A 16,826-nucleotide genomic window follows, 5' to 3' on the forward strand; every position below is an offset into this window, starting at 1 on the left:
TGCTTGGTTCCGAGCCCAAACTGGACAGCCTTACCACCAGGGCTCAGCGACCAATGTCTCAGACAAGATGAAACTGCGCATTGGGAATTTAGATTATCTGACCTCGTGTTCGATCAGCGGTTCAATCCTACAGCTGTTCCTGCTGCCCATGGCGTCGTCAATCGCCAGCATAAGTTGAGAGAGAGGGGACCGGTGTAGTCTCTTCTTCCATCAAAGTCCTTCTAAATCTTTAGATCTATCATTGAAAAGTAAGGGTGCGTGGACAGTATGATCGACTCACAAATTATATCAAATTTCGCCCTCAAGGGACTCCTACTGGGTCTCATAGCTTTGAGCTGCAGCGTGTGTCTCCCCGTCTCCCCACAGCCTTATGGATATGAACAGCATTGCTAACATTCGGAATTAACAGGCAGCGGGACTTTGCATTTCTCGACTTTTCTTTCACCCCTTAGCCAAGTATCCCGGTCCCTGGTTGGCAAAGATTACCACTTTGTATGCCGGTTATCATGCATGGCGCGGGGACCTGCATCTTGACATGTGGAGATGCCACGAGAAGTACGGTGAGTATCTCCGACTATCTATGGCATTCGAATTTTGAAGTACTAACGTCGGGTTCTCTCTGATCTTAGGTGACTTTGTCCGATATGGACCTAATAGCCTCCTTGTCAACACTGCCGATGGACTCCACGACATTTACAGCCACGGGAAAAACTTCAAAAAGGCTCAACGCTATGCTGCTATGGTGCATCGGGCCCCGAACACATTGACCGTGATTGACAAGAAGAAGCATGGCAAGAAGCGAAGAGTCATCAGCCAGGGCTTTTCAGACTCTGCACTCAAAAACCACGAGGTTGTCATCTTGGAACAAATAAAGCACCTTTGCAACCAGCTGAAGGCAGGAGACGGAGGTAAGCCGGTGCCAGCAGAGACCTGGTCTACGCCCAAGAATATGGGCCGAATGAGTATGTGCTTCCCACTGAGATACCCCGGATATCCCATGAAACTAACACAGAGCCATGTTTTTCCAGCCGACTACCTCGCCTTCGACGTCATGAGCAACATCATCTTCGATTGCCCCTGGTCAACCCTGCGTGACTCCACCTTCCGCTTCGTCCCGGAAGTGATCGAGAAGTCCAACGTTCGAGTCGGAACCCTGGCTCAATCGCCCGTGCTCAGCATTTTTCGTCTGGACAAATACCTCTTCCCCGAAGCCATCAAGGCCAGGAACATGTTCATCAGCTTCGTCGAGGTGATGCTCACCCAAGGCATCGAAGCAGCCTCCAAGACAGGCAAGGGTGTCTTCGCACTCCTCGCAAAAGCCAAAGACCCGGAGACCGGTCTTCCCCTACGCAACCGAGAACTAGGCGGCGAGAGCGCAACGCTGATTGTCGCGGGAACCGACACCTCCTCTACCGCGATGGCGGCCTGCTTCTTCTACCTATCGCACAACAGCGCAGCCTATCAGCGCGCCGCGAATGAAGTTCGCACTATCTTCACGTCCCCCGACGAGATCCGCATGGGTCAGCAAATGAATCAATGCGTGTTCCTGCGTGCCTGCATTGACGAGAGCATGCGCATGTCCCCATCAGCGGCTGGATCGCTGTGGCGCGAGGCCGAGGAAGCAGGAGCTACCGTGGACGGACAGTATATCCCCCCTGGTGTGGATGTGGGAACTTGCATCTACAGCATCCATCATAATCCGGCTTATTATCCTGAGCCGTTCTGCTTCCAGCCCGAGCGGTGGATCGCGGATGAGTGTCGTTCGGTACAAGGGGATGTTGGACGCGCACGATCAGCGTTCAATCCTTTCTCAATCGGGCCCCGCAGTTGCATTGGAAAGAGCCTCGCTTATGTGGAACTTCATCTTGTGTTGGCGAGGGTGCTTTGGGAGTTTGATATCCGGCTTCCAGGAGGGGATCTGGGGAAGATTGGTGAGGGTAAGGTGGGTGCGGAGTTTGGCCGGCACCGTACTGATGAGTATCAGCTCTATGACCATTTGACTGCTGCGAAGGAGGGGCCGTATTTGGAGTTTTGTCCACGAAGTTAAGGGTGAATGTGCATTGGTTCACCGGATATTGGGTATTATATTTCTGGTTGGGGGTTTGGCGTTCTTGGTACATTCATTATTTTTATCATTAGAGAAGTCGTTTCATTGATTGTATCTACTCCTTTTCTTGTGTATTATGCGAACAGACCATTCATGAAATACCAGGCAGTGTGTGAAGTATAAGAGAGACTTGTTCAAGGGCCGTTATCGCCGGACGGACTCCGTATTGTCTACAGAAGTCAAATGACAGGGCGCTAGTAGAGTACGTTATGATTGCAAGAGTCAATGAAATCATCAGATAGGCCCAGCTTGCTACGGCAGATGAGAAGTATATCATAGCGACAAACATAAAAGCCCGAAGCAAGTATCCTAATGGTTGATCCCGTCCAGCATAAGCCTTGTTGGGGGAGTAATTGATTTTGCTTAGCCCATTCGGAATATTGAGCAGGGAGACAATTGACGAGAACACCATTCCCTAATAGCATTCGCAAACCCAACCATGAAGCAAGCTTATGTTAGCATGTGGCTGGTGGACGGTACAGCTATAGCACCTACCTTATATCACATTATCAACACGATGCAATGTTCCCTTTAGGAGACGGGAAGATGGAGTGATAGAACAGCAGAAATATACACGAGTAAATATAAAATGGCCAGGCCACGATTAGTAGGCTAGGCAACAATAAATATACCCTGACAGACCAGCCCAGTCCTCTAGCCCCATCCAGGGTATTCCAGCAGTATAGCCAGGGTGTCACTCTCAGTAGTCACTAGGCATTTAGATATAGGCCTGTGCACGCGGGATCTGTCCTCATCGAACAACGCCTGAAAAGTCTATTCTCGTTCCGACCAGGTAAAGTGGGACCCGAGAGAATCTGACCAGCCAGCTTACTTGAACTGTAGGGGTAAGTAGATGGAAGTTGAGAATAACCAAACATTGAAAGAGCTTCGTGACTTTCTAGGTAGATGGTCTACATATTCTGCTTTTGAGCGATATGTGCCAACATTCTAGTATTTCCGCGCCCGGCTGTCTCAGACAGCCGGTCCATATCGTATCCCAGGAAGAGCAGCATTGACCAGGTGGACAAACCATCTCAGCCGTAAGGCTTCCCTAGTGCAGAGCCACGATCTTCCCCCCCAAACTTGGTTTGCTGGGCTCCGAAGACCGTTCGTTCCATGACTAGGCTAAAGTACGAAAGTACCAGCTTTTCTGAGCGGTCACTGGTCAACCCAAGTGAGACATCCCCCACCTCGACCGGGAACATCCGCTCGATCAGGATCATGGTTGCCTGCGCCCTCATACCAGTTGTATACAGCCCTTTGGGATAGGACTGGGATAGGAAGGAAAAGCGATTACTTCACCTATCAGAGCTGCTTATATAGGTGATTTAATCTCCTTCCGGGAGCCCCAAGCGCCCAACGAACCATGCCTATAGGGAATAGACGACTAGCTCCATTGGCCGAGGGGCTGACCTTTGATGTCAACGGTGTTTTGGCCCAATGGTTGCGGGAAAAGGGTCTTATGACATAAGTTCGTCTTAGCTTGAAGTTGAAGGGTATAAAGCTGCCTAGCCTCCACTGGTTAATGAATTCCGTAGCCTCAGACTATTCCTACATCTATACCCCCCTGGCACCCAGGACAAATACAGTAAAAGAAAAAGCGATGCTATCGGAGTTCTGGTTAGGTTCCCCAAATATATCTGGTGTGTCAGTTGCGTGAGAGAGTAACTAACAGAGCCAATTTTCAGTCCCAGCTATGGGGTGAGTACTTTCCAACTTTAGTCAAAGCAAACAAAGACAGTTTCTAACCTTCAAAGCCTCTCTTCGGAGTCCTCGGCTGTACAAGCGCCATCGTATTCACGAGCATCGGAGCAGCCTACGGAACCGCAAAGGCCGGGGTGGGCGTTTGTTCATCGGGTGTCTTGCGGCCGGACTTGATCGTCAAAAGTATTAGTCCACATCTATACTACCCTGCCTGTAGTGTTCCATGAGCTGATCGGTCAAAGATATCGTACCCATCGTTATGGCCGGCATCCTAGGCATATACGGCCTCGTTGTTTCGGTGCTGATTGCCAACAACCTCGCGCAAGAGATGGCTCTGTACACTAGTCTGCTTCAGCTGGGCGCCGGACTGGCGGTTGGGCTTTGCGGACTGGCTGCTGGGTAAGTAGGCTTTATATGAGAACTTCTATGGATATCCGTCGTTGGATATGGGCTGATTAATTGCAGGTTTGCAATTGGGATTGTCGGTGATGCGGGGGTGAGAGGGACCGCGCAGCAGTCGAGACTTTACGTGGGCATGATCCTTATTCTGATCTTTGCTGAGGTCTTGGGTATGTTGCTCAGACATGTGTTTCTCTGAAGAACGGATGGCAGCTAATGCGGCGGGATGGTAGGGCTGTACGGCTTGATTGTCGCGCTGTTGATGAATTCCAGGGCAGGCGTTGTCGACTTCAAGTGCAGTAGCTGATTCTTTAAGATTCAGTGTGGCACGCTGGAACTGTGGGTACAAGGTTGTGCGTGTATTCCAGTACTTCACCGTTTCATCAGTGGTGAAATCACTGGAAACGAGTCGGTCACTCTCTTAGTCGTGACCCAGTATCCGTGTATACCCTGCGTGCTCTTCATCAGGAGGCAGGCACTATCAGCACCTCCGGGCTCTCTCATGAGCCTAACATGCATCATAGATTCAAGGACATTGGTAAATGTCTGATTAGCTTGCGAGTTTGACCTCGGTATGCCATTGAGAAATTTGGGAAAACGTTAGCATCCTTCCTCAGAAAGTATTTATAGTCCCCGGGCATGGAAGGCACCTAGCACCGGCCCCCTAGGCCATCTTCTGGGAGATGGTCGCATCTGGTTCACAAGAATGAGCGGGCACGAGCTCTACTACTTACTAATTTACAGGACTCCTTCTCAACACTAATAAAAGTACCCATTTATTGTTTCATTCCTCGTAAACATCGTAGAAATATATTATAAGAACCATCGGAACCCGACAGCGCCCGGTCCATCGCGCAACCTTTCAGTCGGGACATCCTGCGCCCGCATCCTGACACCCTCCTTACGATCCCTCCGGTGATTATCCACAAGCATATATACCCCCAACAGCGCCGCCAGAATAGCACCAGTTCCACCGAATGCACCCACTGTGACGAGGGCAGGCAGATACTTGGGCTTATCTTTCTCCCGGAAGACATTACTCGACACCAAGCCCATTAGGTTCGCCAACGGCACACCAATACTCGTCAACAGCACACGCTTGTTCTCATCTGCAATGTTGTTGTTATACCATGTGGAGAGCAGCACCGACGGCGCAGAGGTACCCCAGGTCATCATGAAGGTGGCAAAATACGCTAGGTGGATCTGGCGATCGACGTCGTCGATAGCGGCGTAGATCATGAAGCCTGTGAAAGTGAGGAGGAAGCCTAAGACGATGAAAGGAGCGCGGAGGCGGACGGCATCTGATGCAAAGGCGAGGACGATGAGCATGGCGGCTCCGGTGACATTAGGGGCCACGGTGTAGAGGTTGGTTTTGACGGTGGAAAAACCCAGGCGTTGAATGATCTGGGGCATGAAAAGGGAGACGCCCTGCAGGGGCACACCGAGACAGATTTCGATGGCGAGGAAGGCGTAGGTGGAGGGGTGTTTGAAAATGCCGAGAGCGGAGCGGAGGTGGAAGGGTTCGTCGACGATGGCAGAACTGTCCACTTGAATGCGGTGATGGGCGAGAAGCCTCTCGTCTTCGCTGAGGAAGGAGGCTGTGGAGGCGGAGCGAGGAAGGTACCAGAAGGCGAAGCAGGAGAAGAGAACGGTGACACCGCCTTCGAGAATGAAGAGGTAACGCCAGTCTGGGAGAGAGGAGTTTTTGATTTGAAAGACGCCGAAGGCGAGTAGGCCGGAGAAGGCGTTGGCAATGTTGCTGGCTGCGTAGAAAATGGCGAGGCGACGGGCGAGCTCGCCACGCCGGTAGAAGGTCGTGAGGTAGTAAATGACTAGCGGGAAGAAGGCCGCTTCAGACATGCCGAGGAACCAGCGTAGAGCGAACATGCCACCGAAGTTCTTGGTCGCGGACGAGAGCAGTGTGAATGAGCCAAAAGAGAACATGAGCACGGGCAATACGCGTGCGGGACTCCAGCGCTTGCCGAGCATGGCAAATGGGGGCGCGAACACAACATATGGGACGTAGAAGATGGATAGGAGTAGGTTATATTGGCCGGGTTTGAAGTTAAGATCTGGTAATGTTAGCGACGGTAGATATAGAAGGAGCGAGGGCTGGCTCACCATCGCTCATGCCGGCGGTTTCGGCGTTACTGAGGTTGCCTTTATCCAGGGCATTGAAGAGGTCTAGAGTTATGAGCAGGTGAGAAAATAATATCTAGATGGATGTACGTACACATCAATGCGAGCACGGGAAGTATACGGAAATCGAAGCGGCGACAGAGAGCCCGTTCGGCCTTGTGGTCGATGACCTGGACGACATCTTCGACGACCCCCGGGACAGAGCCGTAGCGATCGATGTGTGAAGCATCGTCGGTGATGGAGTCGCGTGTAACCGACTTTTGGACTTTCGGCGGCGGATCCGAGGCTTGGGCGATCATGGTTCCTCCCAACGGCGGAAGTATGTCAGAGCTGAGAGGATAGGGAAGGGGGTGTTGGAGGAAGGGTTGTTTTCAAGAGGTGACGATGCAAGGAGGGAAGGGAGAAAGACGGTCTGCTTTATGCATAAACAAGAACGGACAGGAACAGGCTTATCAGCCGGCCGTGAGGAGGATAACTGGAACCCCCCACGGCTTCTCCGCAGATCTGGCGATGCGACGACGACGGATGCGGCAAGGTTGCATCGCGGTGGCCCTTATCAGCCGGAGAGATAGCGTTGGGCGATATCGGCTGCGATGTTAGTTATCAGCACCCCTGTCAGTGCTCGAGATAAGTCAGATTAAGGGTCTTGGCTGCGTGTCACCGCTCGCCCTGCAAGATACACCTATGTAAGCAGTCTGATTAACGATTATAACCATCAACTTGCAGGGTCATGAAGGGGGTTTGAGGATGAGGGACAGATTGAGTTTGCTTCTTCACTGGGGTTACATTGACCCTCATGTGAACTTCCCCGCATTCAAGCTTCGCCATGACGCGGATCGACTCTATCGTCCCTTGGATACGAGATGCACCCCTTCAACATTTGCCGAGGTGCAGACACTTCCCGAGACGCACGGTGACTCTCCATGCTGTCAGTGCGCTGGCCTGGTACGGAGCACTCAAAGTCAATAACACGGAACATTTCCACGTTGTCTGTTGACACCCAGCGACTGATCATCATCCACAGTCTAGTCTCTACTCCTTTCTCTTAAAATAGTCCTTCCCGGACATTTGCAACCTCAGAGGTAGCCTTCGTGGGGATGTCTCTTAGTGTATTGCGATGACCACAATTGGTCGCAGAAAGCCATTCATATGGCACGAATAAGGACCGTACAGTCAGTGTGCTGTCCTCCAGTATATATCAAGTCAACATACCTTTCTCATGAACCGATATCCGGAAGGCAGTCATACTGCGGTTAAAGCATCAGATAATACGGACAATATGGCAGCTCAAGGAAGCCCACCTCTTGCTAGGCGATTTGAAAGAGTCTTAGCATCGGTCCTTGTCCAGAGGTTTGATCAAATCGTGACCATAATCAGAAACTTTTTTCTCGGTCGCTTCAATCTCCAGTCGCGACCAAGCAAGGGGGCAGCAACTGGCGATGCGTGGCTGCCCTTCTAGCTCTGACATTTCCTTGAGCAGGTGCTCCAAATTTGGTGATGTGCAGAACTGTGCTCCTTCATCTGCAGATCGTCAATAATGAGATCGAGGCCAATGGAGCTATCTCCGGCCAGTCGTCCGAGGTGAATACACGGACTGACCTTTCTTTAACTTATACCACCTGGTCTTGCGATCGTGGGCGTTGCTTCGTTTGCGCATCCCTTGCTTGCTGAAATTTGCATTATTTTGGTTTGGACTAGACGCGAGGCGCATAGCGCTCGACACCTAGCGAGGGTGTCTTCCTGGAACCGATTGCAAAGGACAAAGCCTTCGTCCCGACAAGCGATCATCAGTCGCTCTATCTCAATATCGGCGTTGTGGATAATATATATGACGGGATGAGCGGTTGCTGCGCTGATTCTTATTCCTGCAGGTCTTGTAGTAAGCATCCCACAGAAGGTCACAGACAGTCATCGGACAACAATGACAGACAATGGCCAGCGCTTTGTTGATTGATTTGGCAAGGCGCACGGCCAACACTGTTCTTGTTGGCCACTATCATCAGACATAGTGACCCTAAAGTGGCGTTTCGGTTACCCAAATCCAAGTTGCGAGGTAGTTACATTATTGACGCTATTATCGAAAAGCTATCCTGTCATTGCTTGGGCTGATAAGGGGCCTCGAACCATTGCAGTGACTGGGAATATACCAGAGGCGACATTTTTGTGGCGGTTTATGTAAGACAGTCGGGGAACGGAGCAACGGAGACTTACCCGGAGACTTTTGCCCTGGTACTATAGACCGTGTTATTGCTCCGGATTGGGACTGACAAATCGACCTTTGGACAGCATCAGAGGAGACTGCATTGTGTGTTGAGATAGATCAGCTTAGCAGCGTCCTCTTTTAGGCCACTCTCTTCGCATTGCCAAAATGTACTCCTTCGTATCTCCTCAGCCTCTTCCTCCATCGCTACCGTCAAATAACACTCAAATCGAGTTGCAATGGCTACCTCATCTCCAGGAGCGCAGGAAATTGCATCGCATGACATCGAAATGTCATCGAGACATGATGATGGTAAATAGTTCTTGAAGATGTCTCACAATAGCTGGGGCCTTATCAATCCATTGACTAACTCATAATGATTCACGTGTAGTTTCTGAACAGACTGCGCAAGATGAATACGTCTACATTGCGGATAGATACAACTTGCTTCGGCGGATCATCTTCATCATGACGGTGTGTTCATCCATGTTTACCAATCAGTTGGGCCTATGCAACAGCCTCACGACTCTCGAAATAATCGGCGATTCCTTTGGTGTCACTGCTCCTGGTCAACTCTCGTGGACAGTATCTGGCTATGGCTTGACTCTAGGCACATTCGTGTTGATCGGGGGACGTTTGGGCGACGAGTTTGGCAACAAGGCAATTTTCATCATCGGCATGGGCTGGCTTGCCTTGACCAGCATGATGGCAGGAGTCTCTGTCTATTCCAGCTGGCCCGTCTTCGTCCTTGCTCGTGTCCTGCAGGGCCTCGGTCCCGCCTTAACTGTGCCTAATGCACTCGCTATCTTCGGAAAATGCTTCTCGCAGGGCCCTCGTAACATGGGGTTCGCATGGTTTGCTGCATCAGCTCCAGTCGGTGCGATGGCCGGTCTCCTCTTTGGGGCCCTCTTCGCCATGGCGTGGTGGCCATGGATCTACTGGAGTCAGGCTTTTGGGGTTGCCTTTCTCTTCGTGCTCGCCATATTTGCAATTCCAAACATGCCTGTTGAAGGTGAAAAAAACCAGCGACGAACAATACGAGAAACTATAGACCGCCTTGATCTCCCGGGAGGTGCTACCGGTGTGACAGCTTTGGTTCTGTTCAACTTCGCCTGGAATCAAAGCCTGGTCACTACGTGGGATGAACCCTATGTGTATGTGTGTCTCATCCTCAGCTTCCTGTTCCTGGTGGCGTTCCTTTTCATCGAAATTCGCCTAGCTCGCCATCCAATCCTACCTGTCGCCGTCCTCACCTCCGACATCGCTTTCGTCTTCGGATGTACAGCAGCCGGCTGGTCCACATTTGGCATCTGGGTGAGTACATCTCTTCGGCCCCATATTATTTTGTTAAACTAACGATGTGTCCAGCTCTTCTACGTCATCCGAATATGCCTTAACATCGGCGGTCAAACCCCCATCCAACTAGCCGCATGGCTCTCGCCCATCCTCGTTACCGGCATATCAACAGCATTGATAGTAGGCAAAATAATCACCAAGGTTCCCGCACCATTCATTATGTTGTTTGCAATGCTGTGTTACTTCCTCACTTCTCTTCTCATGGCCTTGCGACCCGTACACTCGACGTACTGGACCTACTTTTTCTTCGCCACCATCATTGCCACCTTTGCTATGGATTCATCATTGCCTGCTGCCACGATCATCTTCTCGAACGCGGTGCCTCGACAGTATCAAGGGATGGGATCTAGTGTGATCATGACCATTGTTGTGTATAGTATCTCGCTCGGTCTGGGTTTCGCTGGTACTATTGAACTTCAGATCAACAATGGCGGACACACGAAGGCAGAGTTGCTGCATGGTTACCGGGGTACGCTCTGGTTTTCGGTCGGGTTGACGGCATTCGGCACTATTCTTGCACTTATCTTTCTACTCAAAGATCTGAGAAGACGAAAATTGGCCAGGAATCAAGAGGGAGAGGAAAAGAATGATTCATCGGAAAGTTGATCGCTCGAAGACCTGATCCAGGACTACAGGTGGAGTATTGACTAGAAGGGATTCGAAGACTCCGACCTGGCCAAGCATGATTGTTGAGAAGTGATCGTAAATGGGGGGCTTAAAAACAACGTTTTAGACTGGCAGAACTTGTGTAGAAGCATGAAACCCTCCGCCCTCCGCCCCCGGTCGCCATGATTCCGGGACCTGGTCGGGGCTGTTGTTGATCATTGGAAAAACTACTAGATCACATTACTACTTCTACATAAAACATTTAATTTCGTCTACTCTAACTTTGGAAGATCACTGGTGAATGAAAGAATTCTTGGTCCAAAAATAAATTTGCGGATTACTTGGCTACAACATCAGCAAATTCATACTTCATTGTTCATGGACATGACCTGGTCTTCAAATATGATATTTGAGTGTACTATTTTCTGGCAACTTACTTTTTCGGAAATGTTTTGTGTCTGACCGGGTTGTATTTCTCTCTCCAGCTGCTGTCAGTATACTAGGAAATGGGAATGATTTCTTTGCGCTTTAAGATGAGATATAAATTCCGAGTAAGAGTACTGTATCTTTCATACCCTGAAGGTATTAGTGCCCGGCTGTCGCGACCTCGGTAATACGATCTTCCATGCCCTCCACCAGCTGGACCAAGACGCCCGCCTCCTCCAGTCGCTTCCTTCCCGTGTTTTCCCCGATGAATTTCTCCGGCTCCTTGATTCCAACGTAGACAACCTTGATTGCGTCGCCCAATTGGAGTATCCGCTCCACGCAGGTTCGATTGCCGCTCAGCCTTCGGTTGCAGGGCTCCATGGTCGTGTACAAAACAGTATTTTGGGGCAACACCTTCCCAATTTGATCCTCGGCAATATCATGCTGTTCGGCCACTTTGATGAAACAGCAGTGTTCCGCGTGGGTGTTGCCTGGATCTCCCGGACGATTTCCTGGTAGTTCCATTGAATATCCGGTTGAGAGGATCTCATTTTTGTCGGCATCGACCAGAACTGCTCCGACACAGAACTTCGTCGGAGCTGGAGGTGAGAGACGAGCTTGGTCGAGAGCATATTCCATATAGGCTTTATGATCGCCAGCTGGAATACTGGGGTGGCTTGACTTAGCGGCCATTGTACGGAAGCACCAGTAGGGGATTTGATTGACAAGCAGGAGTCTAACAAATGTGCTGCACCTCAATCGAGCGAAAATGATCTTGGGTGGTGTATGTATCACGAAGGAAAACAAAGAATGCAGTACGAGAAAGACCGCATGGATCGATCATTTCTTCCAATGGCCCCTGGGATGAGGGGGGAAGGCTGTTGCGGGCCGCCATCATCCCCCTTTGACAGGTTAGGGTGCTTAGGGGCGCTAAATTATCCACTCAAAGTCCGTAACGCGCCCCACGGTATATGTAGGTGTAGTGGGAAATTGTTACCCAGCCACGTACTTTGGCACCAGAGGCCGTCGAAGCGCCAACTGCTTATTCGGGAATGGCATCATCGCTGGGGTGTTGACGTTAGCGCCCAGGCCGTTCTTTCCCTCCGGACAGTATGGTAGGTTGACAGAAATCTCAGAGCTGTTGGGTGCTCTACCTTCCTATAATAATCAGATAATCCCGCTCATAGAAGGTCACAACGGTAAAGGTGGGTGCCGTTTTCGCTTCTTTGCCCTTCCGTTGTCTCACTGTGGTTCACGGAAAACATGGAGCAAATCAACCGCCAGCTACCACTACTGGCCACAGGAGTGGCTTCCCAAGGATCCTGCATTCAGCAATGTGAGAGTACACAGTTTCGGCTACAACTCGGACTATTTAAAGGGCAAAGGTAATTGTCTGGACATACACCATTTTGCAAAGTCCCTATTAGGGGAGTTGAGCACCTCTCCACATCTGAGTCAAGCGGACACACCAATAGTGCTCTTGGGACATAGTATGGGCGGCTTGGTTATCAAAAAGGCTTATCTACTAGCGAGTCAAGATTCCATTTTTGAGAAGCTTGTGAAGCGCTTTCATGCAGTTTATTTCTTTGCCACACCCCATAGAGGGTCTGACTCGGCTAAGCTACTTGAAAATATCCTAAAGATAACGCATTCCTCTCGCGCATACGTTTCCGACCTCAAGCGCGGCTCCAGTACGATACAATCTATCAACGAGGAATTTCGGAATCACACCGGCAAGATGGAACTATGGTCGTTCTACGAGACATACAAACTCGCCGTTGGACTGTTCAGCATACTCATCGTGGACCCCGATTCAGCCACTCTTGGATATCGTGAGGAGCAACAGATCCCATTAGGAGCCGATCATCGCTCAATCTGCAAGTTTGATGCGGTCACAGATCCTAATTATATCACCGTTCGAAATGCCTTAGCCTTGACTGTGAGCCGAATATCGCACTCAGGTGAGTCTCCACATTAACGACACATATGACACCTATGGACAAGTGTCTGACTCAGATAAGTGGTCACGTCGAAGACACAGCAAGTGAGAAACCAGTTACAGCAGCTCGAGACGTATCTAGGCGTTTATGAAAACATTGATGATGACCTTATCCTTCTCGAAGACACTCGTATGAAAGGTACTTGTGAGTGGTTTGCATCCAAGTCCAGTTTCCTTACCTGGAAAAGCCTTGAAAAGAGCGGTCCAAACGTCTTTTGGGTCCATGGAAAACCAGCCACTGGGAAGTCGGTGCTTGCTGGATATGTTGTCAGTCAGCTACACAAGACCAATGCTGGTTGTAGTTTCTATTTCTTTAGATATGGTGATAAGTCTAGATCTCGACTTAGTGGATGTCTGCGATCCCTGGCTCTCCAAATGGCTTGGACAAATGCCAAGGTTAGGGAATCACTTCTTGAAATGCAAAGCCAGGGAGTCAGACTTGATAGTGAAGATGAGCGGGTGCTATGGAGAAGGCTATTCCAGCCCGGCATTCTTCAGGCTATCCCTGAGGGCCATTATTGGGTGATTGATGCACTCGATGAATGTGCCTCCTTGTCTTTATTCTTCGATGCCATACTCACTAATCTCGACAAATCGACTCGGCTACGGATACTGGTGACTAGTAGGGCGACCCCGGGGATATGTCGATACTTTTCATCGCTTGGAGCGCATAATGTTATGTCGGAGCAGGTCTCCGTGTCTGACACTCTTCAGGATATAAAGCTGCTCGTCGAGGCCAAATCAGAGTCTTTGGCAGTCGGTGGAGGCAAAGACCGCAATAAATTAGTGTCTAAGATTTTGGATAAGTCCCAAGGGTCGTTTCTGTGGACTGCCTTGGTACTTAAAGAATTGTCAAATTCGCACAGTGAGCAGGAGATGAACAAGGTTCTGCAGGATATGCCTCGGGATATGGAACGGCTCTATATGAGATCGCTCGACTCGATGTCTCAAGCTTCACAGGGAAAGACATTAAGCAAGGCTGTTCTTACCTGGACTACATGCGCTACGAGGCCACTCAAAATCCCTGAGCTTGAAGTCGCCTTGAGGCTGGACGTCAACGATCATTTCCCGAGGTTAGAAGAAAGTGTATTATCACTCTGTGGCCAGTTTGTGACAATTGACAAACTTGGCAAGGTCCAGATGGCCCATGAGACGGCGAGGGAGTTTCTTCTCGACGCCAACCTCAAGTCTGAGTATGCTATCAGGAAGGAAGAAGCACATACTCGCATTGCTCGAACTTGCCTTATGTACCTCACAGGCGACGAGATGAAGCCCCCTCGGACGGGTAGACGAGGTGCTGCCGCCTTCTCTTCAAGAAAGAAGTCGAATTTCTGCGCCTATGCCTGTTCAGAGTTCTCGTTCCACCTATCAAAGTCAAGTCCACTTGCAACTGATGTCTTCCACCTACTTGTAAAGTTTCTAAGGGCGAATGTCCTGTCATGGATAGAGATGGTTGCGCAGACCAAGGATCTTAATCTTATCATCCGCGCCGCAAGACATCTCAGGAAATACCTCAAAACCTGTATGGCACATCTCCCGCCTGTTGGTGGTGACATGCCTGTTATCAGAGGCTGGACAACGGATCTGGTACGCGTTGCTGCCAAATTTTCTGACGCTCTACTGATTTCGCCCGCGGCCATTTACTCTCTCCTCATACCTTTCTGCCCTCAGCAATCCATAATTTACAATGCTGGGAAGACTGTGAAAAGGCTTTCCGTGATGGGCCTCTCCCAGAACCAGTGGGATGATCGACTGGCATGTATTGAGTTCAGTCGGAGTCAAACAACGGCCATCTGCTACGGCGAGATGATTTTTGCAGTTGGTTTGAGTTCCGGAAAGGTCGCGCTGTATGATGCTACGTCGTGTCAAGAGTTTACAACACTGGAGCATGGAGAAAGAGTGATGCATTTGCAATTGTCTAGCAGACGCGGGCTGATTGCTGCATGCGGAATGAAGACAATCAACACATGGGAGATTCTTAGTGGCCGGTTGGTTTCCACTTATCCTGCTCCATCCCGGCCACTAGAGATGATAGTTCTGGATGATCGACTTATAGTTGCGTCAGCCAAAAATTACTTGGCGTCGTGGGGACTCGACGGCGGCGAAATTCAATATCCCCATCGGCCATGGAACGATTCTGACAATATGAATGTTCAGACACATCGAGTTCCTTCTGCCGTATCAATATCAGTCGGTCACCAAATGATGGCAGTTGCCTACAGCCGACGGCCCATCATCCTCTGGGACCTCCAGGAGGACGCCTATTATGGGAGCTGCGGGAAGAAACTCGCCAATGGCGAAACTAGCAGACACATGGTCACTGCATTGGTTTTCAATCCCAACCCTTCGATCGAACGCCTTGTGGTAGCCTATCTCGATGGAGAGCTTGCCCTCGTCGATCCATTCCAGGATGAGGTTCTGGTGAGCTTCCGGGCCAATTGTCAAACCCTAGCAGCTAGTCCTGATGGGCGTCTGCTAGCGGGAGGTGTCGGATCTGGAATAATTCAAATATATGACTTCGAGACATTAACGCTTCTTTACCGGGTTGAGTCCACGAAACTTTACATCAAACAGTTCGCATTTAGCCCGGATAGCCTGCGACTGGCCGACATCAGGGGTACAGAATGTAACATCTGGGAGCCTGCTATTCTTCTTGGAGACTTAGGCGGAGACGACAGCAGCCAGGCTACGTCAAATACTGTGTTCGAGACAGTGGCTACAGAGACAAAAGTCAAAATCACTGCGCTTACTGTGGACGTCCAGGAAGATGCCGTATTCTGCAGCAAGAGCGATGGATCAGTATGTCTCTACAATATACGAGCAGGCAACGAGATACGCACACTCTATCATCATGAGATTAGTGTCCACGCACTCAGCTGGCTACCCAAGGCCAAACTCCTGCTGAGCATCGACGTGTCGAACAAAATATTAGGGTGGAGTCTCAAGAAGTCACCGCCTGAACGTTGGCTCCCAGACGAAGTGATCTTCCAATCACGTCTCGACTGCGGACATGCGATTACCCAGGTACTGGCTAGTGATGTCGCAGGGAAATTCATTCTGTCCACTCGGGAAGCAGATCATCTGTGGAGTACCAGCGGTCACGAACTAGACATGCGAAGATATTCGTCGAAACCCGGCATCCGCAAGTGGCTGCAACATCACGACTCGGAAGAACACGTGGTCTGCTTTGAAGGCGCGACCGCTCGTATCTATACTTGGAGTGACTGGACGGAAGTAGCAATAGTCGAGGTCCATATTGATTTGGATGGTCTACAGATCAAGAATGCCTTTCCTTGTACATCCGCAAGCAAACAACGCATCCTTCTCGAGTTATCGGAGTTAGATGGCCCAGCTAAGACATGCAGGCTCTACCTGCTCGATACGAAGGCGTTTGCTGTTTATAACGAAGGAGATAATCCAGATAGTCCCAGCGAGATATGCGCAGGACAGGAAGATACACTACTGCGGAACAAGCTAATCCATACTGACCGAACATCGAGCCAATGCCTTATCAACAGATTAACCACCCTGAGCAGATATATCACACATTGTATCGGTGTTACCGCATCCTCCAAAATTGTGTTTCTGGATACCCACTCCTGGGTCTGTACTGCTGACCTGGACAAACCGGATGACAGCAAAGAGCTATACTTTCGCCATTTCTTTGTGCCATATGATTGGTTTTCGGGGTCAAGGAACATAATCTCGACCGTTGCTAGGCGAGATGTCTTAATGACATGCAAGTCAGACCTTGCTGTAATCAAAGGAGGATTGGAATACACGCTACCGGTGAATTCTCCAAGACCTACAAATGAAGGTTAATATCGGTGCCTGGAGGCTGCCAGATCTACCTTATGATGCACAGCATAGTATCTTGGTATGATAAAGGG

At 50.1% G+C, this 16,826-nt stretch overlaps 6 protein-coding genes across 6 annotated transcripts; 4 read left to right on the forward strand and 2 right to left on the reverse strand.

The window, feature by feature from the left end:
* Positions 1-267: 267 nt before the first annotated feature.
* Positions 268-2,099, forward strand: BO85DRAFT_496590 (cytochrome P450; the record flags this gene model as incomplete). The annotated part of the gene is made up of 4 exons (XM_025663961.1): positions 268-346; positions 414-560; positions 630-962; positions 1,029-2,099. The coding sequence occupies 4 exons, from the start codon at positions 268-270 to the stop codon at positions 2,045-2,047; spliced, it is 1,578 nt and encodes a 525-aa protein (XP_025514611.1). The 3' UTR covers positions 2,048-2,099.
* Positions 2,100-3,710: 1,611 nt separating this feature from the next.
* On the forward strand, positions 3,711-4,517 carry BO85DRAFT_488865 (V-type proton ATPase proteolipid subunit; the record flags this gene model as incomplete). The annotated part of the gene is made up of 6 exons (XM_025663565.1): positions 3,711-3,727; positions 3,796-3,808; positions 3,865-3,994; positions 4,054-4,210; positions 4,277-4,380; positions 4,444-4,517. The coding sequence occupies 6 exons, from the start codon at positions 3,711-3,713 to the stop codon at positions 4,515-4,517; spliced, it is 495 nt and encodes a 164-aa protein (XP_025514612.1).
* Positions 4,518-5,023: 506 nt separating this feature from the next.
* Positions 5,024-6,648, reverse strand: BO85DRAFT_460068 (putative MFS transporter; the record flags this gene model as incomplete). The annotated part of the gene is made up of 3 exons (XM_025661694.1): positions 5,024-6,282; positions 6,332-6,394; positions 6,444-6,648. 3 exons carry the CDS (start codon positions 6,646-6,648, stop codon positions 5,024-5,026), a joined length of 1,527 nt encoding a protein of 508 aa, XP_025514613.1.
* A 2,140-nt stretch (positions 6,649-8,788) lies between these two features.
* Positions 8,789-10,511, forward strand: BO85DRAFT_488867 (MFS transporter; the record flags this gene model as incomplete). The annotated part of the gene is made up of 3 exons (XM_025663566.1): positions 8,789-8,861; positions 8,941-9,863; positions 9,918-10,511. 3 exons carry the CDS (start codon positions 8,789-8,791, stop codon positions 10,509-10,511), a joined length of 1,590 nt encoding a protein of 529 aa, XP_025514614.1.
* A 495-nt stretch (positions 10,512-11,006) lies between these two features.
* Positions 11,007-11,795, reverse strand: BO85DRAFT_450103 (putative DRAP deaminase). The gene has a single exon (XM_025660302.1). The coding sequence runs from the start codon at positions 11,628-11,630 to the stop codon at positions 11,097-11,099; it is 534 nt and encodes a 177-aa protein (XP_025514615.1). The 5' UTR covers positions 11,631-11,795; the 3' UTR covers positions 11,007-11,096.
* Positions 11,796-12,049: 254 nt separating this feature from the next.
* BO85DRAFT_439214 (NACHT and WD domain protein) lies at positions 12,050-16,758 on the forward strand (the record flags this gene model as incomplete). Its single annotated transcript, XM_025658702.1, has 4 exons — positions 12,050-12,052; positions 12,109-12,322; positions 12,365-12,898; positions 12,959-16,758. 4 exons carry the CDS (start codon positions 12,050-12,052, stop codon positions 16,756-16,758), a joined length of 4,551 nt encoding a protein of 1,516 aa, XP_025514616.1.
* Positions 16,759-16,826: the final 68 nt, after the last annotated feature.

This window comes from Aspergillus piperis (genome assembly GCF_003184755.1).
Source record: "Aspergillus piperis CBS 112811 unplaced genomic scaffold BO85scaffold_11, whole genome shotgun sequence".
Classification (NCBI taxonomy): Eukaryota; Fungi; Ascomycota; class Eurotiomycetes; order Eurotiales; family Aspergillaceae; genus Aspergillus; species Aspergillus piperis.

Coding starts and splice junctions, on each gene's coding strand:
- BO85DRAFT_450103 (XM_025660302.1), bottom strand. CDS start 11,630: ATGGCCGCTAAGTCAAGCCACCCCAGTATTCCAGCTGGCGATCATAAA.